Source organism: Erythrolamprus reginae, chromosome 9 (assembly GCF_031021105.1).
Source record: "Erythrolamprus reginae isolate rEryReg1 chromosome 9, rEryReg1.hap1, whole genome shotgun sequence".
Taxonomy (NCBI): Eukaryota; Metazoa; Chordata; class Lepidosauria; order Squamata; family Dipsadidae; genus Erythrolamprus; species Erythrolamprus reginae.
This window is the reverse complement of record NC_091958.1, coordinates 8,741,370-8,753,936: the sequence shown is the minus strand read 5'-3', so window position 1 is coordinate 8,753,936 and position 12,567 is coordinate 8,741,370. Positions and strand designations below refer to the sequence as shown.

Here is a 12,567-nt window from a genome sequence, read left to right as displayed (position 1 = left end):
TAATTTATGCATGGTATGTTTGTTTGTATGGATGTTTAGTTTTATAATAAGGGTATTTTAGTTGTTTTTAGTATTGGATTTGCATGATGTTTTTTTATTACTGTTGTTAGCCGCCCCGAGTCTACGGAGAGGGGCGGCATACAAATCCAATCAATCAATCAATAAACAAACAAACAAACAAACAAAGGAGAAATTTTCCCGACAGAGCACTTAGGCAGTGGAATAGCTTGCCACCAGAAGTTGTTGTTGTTGCATCACTGGAGGCTTTTAAGAAGAGACTGGATAGCCATTGGTCTGAAATGGTATAGGGGTTTATTGTTTGAGCAGGGGGGTTGACTAGAAGATCTCCAAGCTCCCTTCCAACTCTTCTTTAAAAGTTTTTTAATTTTTTTAACATGTGTTCATTCATATGTCAATGCATATATAAACAATGTCGGCTGGCGGGACCCAGGGGAAGAGCCTTCTCTGTGGTGGCCCCAACCCTCTGGAACCAGCTCCCCCCCAGAGATTAGAATTGCCCCCACCCTCCTTGCCTTTCGTAAACTCCTTAAAACCCACCTTTGCCGTCAGGCATGGGGGAACTGAGATATCTCCCCTTGCCTATGTAGTTTTATGTATGGTATGTTGTATGTATGATTTTTAAACAATGGGGTTTTTTTAGACTTTTAATGTTAGATTTATTATTATAGACTTTTAATATTAGATTTGTCATTGTATACTGTTTTTATCACTGTTGTGAGCCGCCCTGCAACTTGTTGCTTGTATCCTTATGATTTATATTAATCTTGATTGATTCCTGGTTGCTTATTTGTATCTTATAACAATCATTAAGACAAATTCCTTGTGTATCCAATCACACTTGGCCAATAAAGAATTCTATTCTATTCTATTCTTATTCTATTCTAAAAGAGAACATGAAAACGGTAAACAAGAGCTAAGATTTCAAAGTGTTTGAAGAAATGGCATTTTCCAGCATGAGAACTGAATTAAAGGTTAAATTTCTCCCCATTCAAGGATGTGTAGCTTTTGGTCGTCCTTGCAATGTTTAAATGGTAAGCAACCAAGACAGGGCTATCTTTTGACAAACAGAACGATGGTATGGATTGGAGATGCCAGAATTCCCCAGGAATGGATTTGAACAGCATACTTACTGTTATCTTGTGAGGACAGTCATTTGAGCAAAGGCCACTGAGAACTGTGGATAAACAAGAGGATAGATCCATGGTTGTTAGCACTGTGAACAGGTTGCTTAGGCAAACACCCTTCAAGTTAAAGACGGTGGCTGCTTCTATTCTAGTTTTGTAAAGGCAAATGAAGCAATAAAGACTCAGGGATACATAATTATGGATGTCTGTCTCACACCATTATGGCCTTGAAAAACATAGAAACGTAGAAGATTGGTGGCAGAAAAAGACCTCATGGTCCATCTAGTCTGCCCTTATACTATTTCCTGTATTTTATCTTAGGATGGATCTATGTTTATCCCAGGCATGTTTTAAATTCAGTTACTGTGGATTTACCAACCACATCTGCTGGAAGTTTGTTTCAAGCATCTACCACATCTGCTGGAAGTTTGTTCCAAGCATCTACTATTTTCTCACGTTGCTTCTGATCTTTCCCCCAACTAACCTCAGATTGTGCCCCCTTGTTCTTGCGTTCACTTTCCTGTTAAAAACACTTCCCTCCTGTTTTTATCACTGTTGTGAGCCGCCCTGAAACATTTAAAGTTGCCAAGTTTGAAGACCTTTGCCTTAGATTGAGCCACATTTGGAATACTGTGTTCAGTTCTGGAGACCTCACCTACAAAAAGATATTGACAAAATTGAACGGGTCCAAAGACGGGCTACAAGAATGGTGGAAGGTCTTAAGTATAAAACGTATCAGGAAAGACTTAATGAACTCAATCTGTATAGTCTGGAGGACAGAAGGAAAAGGGGGGACATGATTGAAACATTTAAATATATTAAAGGGTTAAATAAGGTCCAGGAGGGAAGTGTTTTTAATAGGAAAGTGAACACAAGAACAAGGGGACACAATCTGAGGTTAGTTGGGGGAAAGATCAAAAGCAACATGAGAAAATATTATTTTACTGAAAGAGTAGTAGATCCTTGGAACAAACTTCCAGCAGATGTGGTAGATAAATCCACAGTAACTGAATTTAAACATGCCTGGGATAAACATATATCCATCCTAAGATAAAATACAGAAAATAGTATAAGGGCAGACTAGATGGACCATGGGGTCTTTTTCTGCCGTCAGACTTCTATGTTTCTAACCTCATTTAACCCTTGAATATATTTAAATGTTTCGATCACGTCCCCCCCTTTGCCTTCTGTCCTCCAGACTATACAGATGCAGTTCATGAAGTCTTTCCTGATCAGTTTTATGCTTAAGACCTTCCACCATTCTTGTAGCCCGTCTTTGGACCCGTTCAATTTTGTCAATATCTTTTTGTAGGTGAGGTCTCTGACTGAATAGAGAAGTTAAAAGTTTAAAACAATGATGACGGGCAGCCCGCGGGTGCGAGTCTTCTCCACCTCAATATAGCAGGCTGCTCATTATTGGATTTATATGCCACCCCTCTCTGAGTAGGCTTACAAGATATAAAAAGAAAACAATACAGTAGTGTACATCCAATTAATTTAAAACTAAATAATCGAATCTATAATCCCCCAAATGGCAACTGATACCTTAGATCAGGGGTCCCCAAACTTGGCAACTTTAAGTCTTGTGGACTTCAACTCTGGCTGGAGAATTCTGGGAGTTAAAGTCCACAAGTCTTAAAGTTGCCAAGTTTGAAGACCTTTGCCTTAGATTGAGCCAATCGCTTTCCCACAGCCCTAAGAAGAAGGCAATGGCAAACCACACCTGAAAAGCCAGGCCAAGAAACCTTATAGAAAGTATTTCCTCTAAGTCTAAGTGCTATTTGCTTAGTGCTTTTGCTATTCATTTAAAACCGATCTTATTATTTTAAATTTTAGAGAGTCTCCCCCCAGACATCCGAAGGCAGTTTTATTCCTCAGAGCTCGAGGATCAATGCTTCCCATCAGAATGCCTGTTGAAGCAGAAAAATAAACTCTTTTTTATGACGATATTAGCTGTGGGCTGACATCTTCCAGCTCTGTAGTCAGGAACAGCAAGCGGTAGATTGTCCTGAAGTTAATTCTCCATAGCCCTGCCTAAAAAACAGCCCTGCTCCTGAGCCTCGGCTAATGGTATTTCGCATTTGCGTCCCCTGGAGAATGCCTTCCTCCTGAACAAGAGGTGGAAACAAAATTGTGTGTGTGTGATGGCTTGAATCAGCTGTAGTGTACAGAGCACATCTTTCTTCTTCTCTCCTGGCCACTATTTACAGAGGCACGATTGAGAATGATTTAACACAGTGCATTGCTATTTGGTTTGGTGGCAACAGTGTTTCGGATAGAAAGTCCAAAAAGAGAGTGGTAAAGACAATGGAGAAGAGTATAGGAAGCTCGCTTCCTGTTATTCAGGATACTGCTTATCAATGCTATGTGCTTAGAGTTTAAAGCACTGAAGCATTGTTAGAGCCCCCAAACACCCACTTCATTGTTGCTCCCCTCTGCTAGGAGGGTTTCAAAGTATTTCTAGCAGGACGTCTACCAGAATCTGTAACATCTTTGTTCCCTATGCCATCCTTCTTGTTGTTGTGTTTGGGCCTGGGCCAGCCGTTGCTCCCACAGATGGGAGAGACGCGGCACAAAGTGAATGCGAAAGCCTGGCTGACAGCCAGGAAGACGTGGCAGACAGCCAGGGGGACGAGGCCACTGGTACGCAGGATTCAGCAGACAGCCCAGGGGATTTGGCATGCAGTCCCTCAGACAGTCTTTCATCCCTGGGTTCTTCTGCAGATCAATATATTGATCTGCGGAGCCGAAGAGCTATGCAAAGAAGGAATCGATTGAAGGAGTATTACAAGTCATTATAGGAGCACCTGGGCTGAGTGTGGTTCTTATACTGAGGGCTGGGTGTGGTTCCCTTAATGAGGGCTAAAGGTATAAAAGGGAACAAAGGCCAAGGCAAACTGTGGCTATTTATCTGTGTTATTTTGTGGTTCCTGCTCTGAAGTTTCTGTTCCGTGCCGTTGGAGTTTTCAACCCAGCTTTTTCAGACAAGTGGGAGGTGAAAACTCTGGGACTTGCTGTTTGCTCCAAAGATTCAAAAGGACTCCTGAAACGTCTTTGCTCATTCCAGGTTGTCTTTGTTTGTTTTTTCCTGTGTTTTTGTATGCGGCTGAAGTAAGCCTTGCACTATCATTGTTTTCGGACACTAAGAACTGTTTTTGAGTAACCCTTTTTTGTTTATTTAATACAAGTTTGCTGATTAGCAGAGCACGTGTGTGTTTGGTTTCTTTTCCCTGGACTGTTACGCATTGCCTGAGCCCAGTCAGGCAGAACACTTGTAAACTCACAAGGGTTTTTTTTTCTTTCCGTGCATATTTATACCACCACAGTTCTTAATGATGCAAGTAGTTTAATTTAGTTTACTTTATTGTCATTGCAATAGTACAACGAAACAAGTAGTTGCTTGATTTCTGTTTATAGAGGAGGAACAATCAAAGAAAATGCTTAGAAAAAAACTAAACATGCTTCTCTGTGGGGTTTATTTTTTTTGGAATCTGACATCTCCACATAATTTAATAAGCCTAAACTATTTTCTTTCTGCTTTTCTGGTTCCCTGTTAATGCCTTACATCTGAGACAGCCATCAAGGAATATTGTTGTTAATGAGTAAAGTAGATGATAAAATAGAAACTATAATTCCACAGTAACTGAATTTAAACATGCCTGGGATAAACATATATCCATCCTAAGATAAAATACAGAAAATAGTATAAGGGCAGACTAGATGGACCAGGAGGTCTTTTTCTGCCGTCAGACTTCTATGTTTCTATGTTTCTATAATGTTACTCATTTGTTTAATTTAGAGGCCATCCAATTCCAAATAATTCTGAGTCGTTGGCATTACAAAAGATAAATCATGAAACATTCCAAATGCTTCCCCAAATATTCATACATAGAAACATAGAAGACTGACAGCAGAAAAAGACCTCATGGTCCATCTAGTCTGCCCTTATACTATTTCCTGTATGTTATCTTACAATGGATCTATGTTTATCCCAGGCATGTTTAAATTCAGTTACTGTGGATTTACCAACCACGTCTGCTGGAAGTTTGTTCCAAGGATCTACTACTCTTTCAGTAAAATAATATTTTCTCATGTTGCCTTTGATCATTCCCCCAACTAACTTCAGATTGTGCCCCCTTGTTCTTGTGTTCACTTTCCTATTAAAAACACTTCCCTCCTGAACCTTATTTAACCCTTTAACATATTTAAATGTTTCGATCATGTCCCCCCTTTTCCTTCTGTCCTCCAGACTATACAGATTGAGTTCATTAAGTCTTTCCTGATACGTTTGATGCTTAAGACCTTCCACCATTCTTGTAGCCCGTCTTTGGACCCGTTCAATTTTATCCATATCTTTCTGTAGGTGAGGTCTCCAGAACTGAACACAGTCTTCCAAACGTCTCACCAGCGCTCTATATAAGGGGATCACAATCTCCCTCTTCCTGCTTGTTATACCTCTAGCTATGCAGCCAACTGTATTACTTTTTATACTTAGGCTTTTTGTGAACTTAATGTGTAAAGAAAATGCCAAGAATGTTCTAAAATAATCAGCCCTGCATCTGATTAACTAGGTTTCCCTTTAACCTGTTCCTCTCAGGTATAAATTTTAATGTAATGTCCTTTCTCACCTCATTACTATTTAATAGCCATCTTTCCGCTGTTCTTAGGCTGGGTGGAAAACTATAAGCAGTATTGGATTTTCCCCTTAATAGCATTTTAATGTTTTCATACTGAGCTACTCACCAATGACTTTAACAAAGTAGGCATCTGCTTCAAAGTTATTTTTTAATGCGTGGATAGCAACCTCTTTTTTAGGAGAGTTCTTGCTGAGGACAATTATATCCAAGATTCCCTAGAGACAGAAAAATGCAAAAGCACATAAATGAATCTGTAACTCAAACAGCGCTGAAAGGGTCAATAATGTCAGAACATAAAAATATGAAGGTCATAATTAATATCTCTGCCATCCAGGCCACGGTTGTCCCAAAGTTGCTTTTTTCAAGAAGCAACTGGACTTTCTTGTTTTTCTTTGAAGACGTTTTACTACTCATCCAAGAAGCTTCTTCAGTTCTGACTGAATGGTGGGGAATGGAAGGATTTATATTCCTTGCAGACAGCTGGTCATTTGCAAGAAGGCTCCACTATTCAGGTGACCCTGAGAACCCAGATAAACCTCCAAGAGGCCTCACTGACTCACTAAGAGAATACAAATGAACATCAGTTTGCAAGGAATATAAATCCTTCCATTCCCTACAATACAGTCAGAGCTGAAGAAGCTTTTTGGATGAGAAGCGAAAGGTCTTCAAAGAAAAACCAAGAATGCCCAATTGCCTCTTGAAAAATCACCTTTGGGAAGGCCGTAATAGTCTTTTTTAAATTATCTAAATGTTTAAACAGTAAAATCTGGAGATGATAACATTAGTATTAAATTTAAATCAGATTTTAAAACATAGATAGAATTAAAGCTTTTAAAACAGGATTAGTCCTGGTTAATTTTTTTAAAAAGGTATTTGGATATATTGCTCTTTTCTTCCCATAAAAAGGATGTCACTGAGGCCTTCCTTCCTTCCTTCCTTCCTCCTTCCTTCCTTCCCTCCCTCCCTCCTTCCTTCTTTCCTCCCTCCCTCCCCTTCCCCACCCAATACCTGTTTCTTACTGAAAATACTGACCTCTGATTTTAGTGTTCTTGGCCAAGGGGACTGTTTCCTTTTGCTTTTATTGTTTTCATGGGCTCTGAATCATATCTCAGGAAATATTTTGTTTTACTGAATGTTTTTACATATGGTTCTGATTCATATACCGTATTTCATATACCGTGGAGTATAATAAGACACACCCTTTTCCTCCCTAAAAGAGGCTGAAAATTCGGGTGTCATATAGCTTTTTCCCCCAGCCCTAACTAGGTGCTAACGATCTTCCCAGCTCTTACCTTGCTGGTTCTTTCATTGTTACTCTTTGCGAAGAATGTTTTCCAAGCCCTAAGTCTTTGCAGGGTTTTTTCATTACTCTAACTTGCTCCAAATGTTTCTTTCCAGTACTAATCAGGTGCTAACAATGTTCCCAGCTCTTACCCGCTTGCAAGCTCTTTCACGGTTACTCTCTGTCAAGAATGTTTTCCAAACCCTGTCTCTGTAGTTTTTTTTATTGCTCTACTTTTTCCAAATGTTTCTTTCCAGCCCTAACCAGGTGCTAACGATGTTCCCAACTCTTACAGGCTTGCAAGCTCTTTCATTGTTACTCTCTCTGAATAAGGTTTTTTAAAAGCCCTAACCAAGGGATAAAATAATGTGCTGAAGCTGCCCAGACTAAGGATGCTAGCCAGATAAATATCTGGTAAGCAGATTCTTTTCCCTATTTTCCTCCCCCCAAAACTAAGGTGCGTCTTATACTCCAAAAAATACGGTACAGTGATACCTTGTCTTACAAACTTAATTGGTTCCGGGATGAGGTTCTTAAGGTGAAAAGTTTGTAAGACGAAACAATGTTTCCCATAGGAATCAATGGAAAAGTGATTAATGCGTGCAAGCCTAAAATTCACCCCTTTTGCCAGCCGAAGTGCCCATTTTTGTGTTGCTGGGATTCCCCTGAGGCTCCCCTCCATGGGAAACCCCACCTCCAGAATTCTGTTGCCAGCGAAGCACCCGTTTTTGCAATGCTGGGATTCCCCTGCTGGGATTCCCCTGCAGCATCACAAAAACATGGAAGTCCGGAGGTGGGGTTTCCCATGGAGGGGAGCCTCAGGGGAATCCCAGCAGCGCAAAAACAGGTGCTTCACTGGCAACGGAAGTCTGGAGGCAGGGCATCCCAGCAGCGGCGGTGGATTTGTAAGGTGAAAATAGTTTGTAAGAAGAGGCAAAAAAATCTTAAACCCCGGGTTTGTATCTCGAAAAGTTTGTATGATGAGGCGTTTGTAAGACAAGGTATCACTGTACTTTGTTTCCAAGGTTTGTCAAATAGCCCTAGTGTTTAACATGACCCAGTGTTTTAAATCATGGTTACTATTACGTGCACGAAAATGTAAACGGCAAGAAACATAGCAGAAAGAGCTCAACTCACGTCTTCGTAAATGTCGAAGAAGGTAGCCACCATAGCATCCTTGATTTGATTTAGACCGGACAGCGCCCAATGAACTTTAAACGTCCGCCGTGCACCCTTGCAGCTTGCGTTCCTACATTCTTCATTCTCTAACAGGAAGGCCTGTTGGTTGCTGCAAGCAAGGAAGGCACAGAACAGGTATAAGGACTTAAAGCTCTCCCTTCGTGACACCGATTGCAAGACAGCATTGTCAACTTTTACGGAAAGTAAACCAGTCAGCAGCCCTGGATTGCAAAGTTTGGGGGTTAAAGTAATTATCAAGCAAGAAAACCTCTAGGCAAGTTTCTTTAAAAACAAAACAGCACTCTAAACAATTTTTAGCACTTAATAGCTTTTTTTAAAGCAAACCTAGAACAATGCAAAAGTGGAAATTCACATATAGGTTGTGTGCTATTTCCAGTCTGAAAGAGACAAGATTTTTGTTTGAATTTTTGATTGACCCAAAAAGACACTCTTTGCCCTGAACTAAGAGCAACCACAGGAAAGAATCAGAAGTTGCCAAGTTTCAAACTATCACTTTATTTTTTTTTGCCATCCGTCTGCAGTCATCCCTTCGCTTTGGCTGATCAATTTCACACACACAATTATATGGCATTTATCTATGACCCGCTAAGTAGATAAGTCTGTCCCAATCTGCTACTCTTTGGCTGTGGTGGAGCTGCCTCCTTATTTATTGCGTTCTCAATAATCTAGACCAAACCAATTGGGATTATTTGTTATGGAGAACTTTGGAAGAGTTAGTTCTGCACAGATGGTGTTTTTGTTACGCTAAGCAAAATATCTAATTTCTTTGAAAGTGGTTGTTAAAGCCAGACAAAAATGTACCTAGATTTTTAAAGTTGAAGAATACTTGGCCCATACTACATCACCATCTATACATGTATATAAAAGCCAAATACCACTCACACATCACAAAATCTCCACAAATGTAAAGCCTACAAACTTGAAACTCGGCACATATATTCCTCTTGGCTTTTCGGTGTTCACTAAGAAAGGATTATTTGAAATGACCATCAGATCATTAGTATTTCTTATCTAAAGTACCCTGTTTTCGCCAAAATAAGACATCCCTTGATAATAAGCACAATCAGGCTGTTGAGTGCATGGCAATAAGGCCAAGTGCTTATTTCAGGATTCAAAAAAATATAAGTCCGGGTCTTCTTTTCGGGGAAACATTAACACACACTGATGCTAAGGTGTTAGATGTTCTACTCCCCCTCCCCACCTGAAAAGAACTCTGTTCCAACTGCCAGTTGCCTTATATTAACGCTTTCTGATGCTAACGCGTTACACATTCTACATAAACTATCAAGCTTTAGGTATCAATGTATCAAGCCTGGTTGTAACTACTCATTAATTTTCAAGCTTTAACTGTCAATTTATCAACCCTGATCACATAGTTTCGTAGCGAAGTACAGGTATCCAGCTACTAGTACTACATTAAACCTACAACAATACTGATTGTTGTACAATGTAGGTGTAAGATGTGATAAGAAATGAACCCAAGTTTTGGATATAGAAGAAAAAGAGCTATCAGCAATACCATCCTGGTAACTTTAAGACTTGTGGACTTCAACCCATGCTGGTTGGGGAATTCTGGGAGTGAGAAACATAGAAACATAGAAGATTGAGGGCAGAAAAAGACCTCATGGTCCATCTAGTCTGCTCTTAATTGAAGTTGAAGTCCACAAACCTTAAAGTTGCCAAGATTGAATACCCCTACATTTTACTAGAAGCATCATGATTATCTACTACCTCTAAAACATGTAACATTCTGACTTCACATTAGTCAGCTGTGCACTTTAACGAAGCTCTGTACTATCATCTCAAGAATATTTTTTTGTGATGGTGGCAAATATCTGCAGCTCAGCTGCAGCATGAAGATAGAGGTTCGTTTTCCAAGCTTGTGGGTCGGTTTCCAAAATTTAATTACCAGGCTAGGTAACTAAAGGAATGTCTTGTAACATTCCTTTACTACACTTTATGAATACAGGTATTTACATATTTACACCCAACATGTCATAAACATCATTATATTCTACCTCCATTTCCCCCATTCTGTTTTAGCCTGGAGTCAATCCTTCTTGACATGTCTTTCTTAAAAATAAATAAATGATTTGGAACTTTATACATAAAATTACAGAAAAGCTTAATTATTATAAGGAGCTGTGCCAAGTTCACAGTAGTATATAAACTACTTACACTTTTCAGACATAACTTAAATGCTCAGCTGTATAAGGTGAGGAGGACAATGAATAAGACAGGTAAAAATTTATCTAGGTAACAATAACGTTCCCGGGGTTTAACACATTTTATTTTCCCAGCAGCCCCGTGAGATCAAGACAAGTTCCAGAAGTACAGCGAGATTAATCTCTCCCGTCCAAAATGGTCAGATTTGTGGGTCCGTATGTGTAATCATTAACTGCAGAACAGTCTAGCTTCCCATCTCTCTTCATCTCAGGAGGTTAGTATTTACATCAAGGAAGCAAGTCAATGAACCAAAGCAATAGAGAGATGCTTTCTAACAAATAAGAGGGAAGTGCTGGAAACATTGCTATAAAGGCACATCGAAGGCTGAAGTCCATGCAGAAGAGAACAGTGCAGTCAGGCGGTAGGGAAAGCAAGTAGGATGCTTGGCTGCATAGCTAGAGGTATAACAAGCAGGAAGAGGGAGATTATGATCCCGCTATATAGAGCGCTGGTGAGACCCCATTTGGAATACTGTGTTCAGTTCTGGAGACCTCACCTACAAAAAGATATGGACAAAATTGAACGGGTCCAAAGACGGGCTACAAGAATGGTGGAAGGTCTTAAGCATAAAACGTATCAGGAAAGACTTAATGAACTCAATCTGTATAGTCTGGAGGACAGAAGGAAAAGGGGGGACATGATCGAAACATTTAAATATGTTAAAGGGTTAAATAAGATTCAGGAGGGAAGTGTTTTTAATAGGAAAGTGAACACAAGAACAAGGGGACACAATTTGAAGTTAGTTGGGGGAAAGATCAAAAGCAACATGAGAAAATATTATTTTACTGAAAGAGTAGTAGATCCTTGGAACAAACTTCCAGCAGACGTGGTAGATAAATCCACAGTAACTGAATTTAAACATGCCTGGGATAAACATATATCCATCCTAAGATAAAATACAGGAAATAGTATAAGGGCAGACTAGATGGACCATGAGGTCTTTTTCTGCCGTCAGACTTCAATGTTTCTATGTTTCTAAGAGGGATGGTTATGAATGGTCCATCCGACAGTTGACTTCTGAAGGCAAAATGCATTAAAACATTCTAGGAAGGTACTAATACCACTCTATAAAGCCCTAGCTAGACAACATCTAGAGTACTGCCATTTGTCTGGGGTGGTACACGGTCTCCTGCTCGAGAGGAGGGTTGGACTAGATCAGTGATTTTCAACCTTTTTTGAGCTGCGGCACATTTTTTACATTTACAAAACCATGGGGCACATTGAGTGGGGGGGGGGGGGCGGCTAAAAAAATATTGGACAAAAAAATTCTCTCTCTTCCTTTCGCTCTATTTCTCTCTCCCTCTTTCTCTCCCTTCCTCTTTTTCTCTCCTCTCTGCCATCCCTCTTTCTTCTCTCTTCCTTCTTTCCTCTTTTTTGCTCTCTTCTCTCTCCCTCCCTCCCTCCCTCTATGTCTTTCTCTCTCCCACCTTCCCTCCCTCTCTTTCTCTCTCTTCTTCTTTCTCCTCTCTTGCTCTCTCTCTTGCTTTCTTTCTCTCTTGTTCTTTCTCTCTCTTGCTTGCTTTCTCTCTCTTGCTTTCCTTTCTCTCTTGTTCTCTTTCTCTCTTGCTTGCTTTCTCTTTCTCTCTCTTTCTTTCTCTCTCTCTTGTTTTCTTTCTCTGAGCTTCGCGGCACACCTGACCATGTCTCGCGGCACACTAGTGTGCCATGGCACACTGGTTGAAAAACACTGGACTAGATGACCAACAAGGTCCCTTCCAACTCTAATAAATAAATAAAACAGGGAAGTCATCACAACGAATAGGTGAATAGACCTTGTTCACAACTGCCACAAGAATCAACCCTTGATCTGCAAGGCACAAGAATGTTAATACAATCTAATTCGGTCCCTTTCACTCTGAAGAATTCACTCTGTTGCAGCTGATGAAGAGAGAGGTGATGTCTATTTGTAGAAGAATTTTGACTTAAGAGGGTTGGAGCAGGGGGTGAAATCTTGGCTCGGACTTCCTTTCTCTCTCTTCTAACCGGTTTTTGAGGCAGCATGGAAACAGGAGGGTGCAAGCAACCTTTCCGACAGAGTTTCTTTTCAAAGATAAGGGAAGGAAAAAGACGACGGGTC

General features: G+C 40.2%; 1 protein-coding gene across 1 annotated transcript in view; it reads right to left on the bottom strand.

The window, feature by feature from the left end:
- Positions 1–12,567, bottom strand: part of ITFG1 (integrin alpha FG-GAP repeat containing 1) — a 102,760-nt gene that overhangs the window by 55,714 nt on the left and 34,479 nt on the right. The window contains exons 8-11 of the mRNA XM_070761626.1: positions 12,291–12,297; positions 8,202–8,464; positions 5,889–5,997; positions 1,152–1,195 (exon numbers count right to left, since the gene is read on the bottom strand). Coding sequence (XP_070617727.1) covers positions 1,152–1,195; positions 5,889–5,997; positions 8,202–8,464; positions 12,291–12,297 — 423 coding nt within the window. The remainder of the gene's footprint in view (positions 1–1,151; positions 1,196–5,888; positions 5,998–8,201; positions 8,465–12,290; positions 12,298–12,567) is intronic.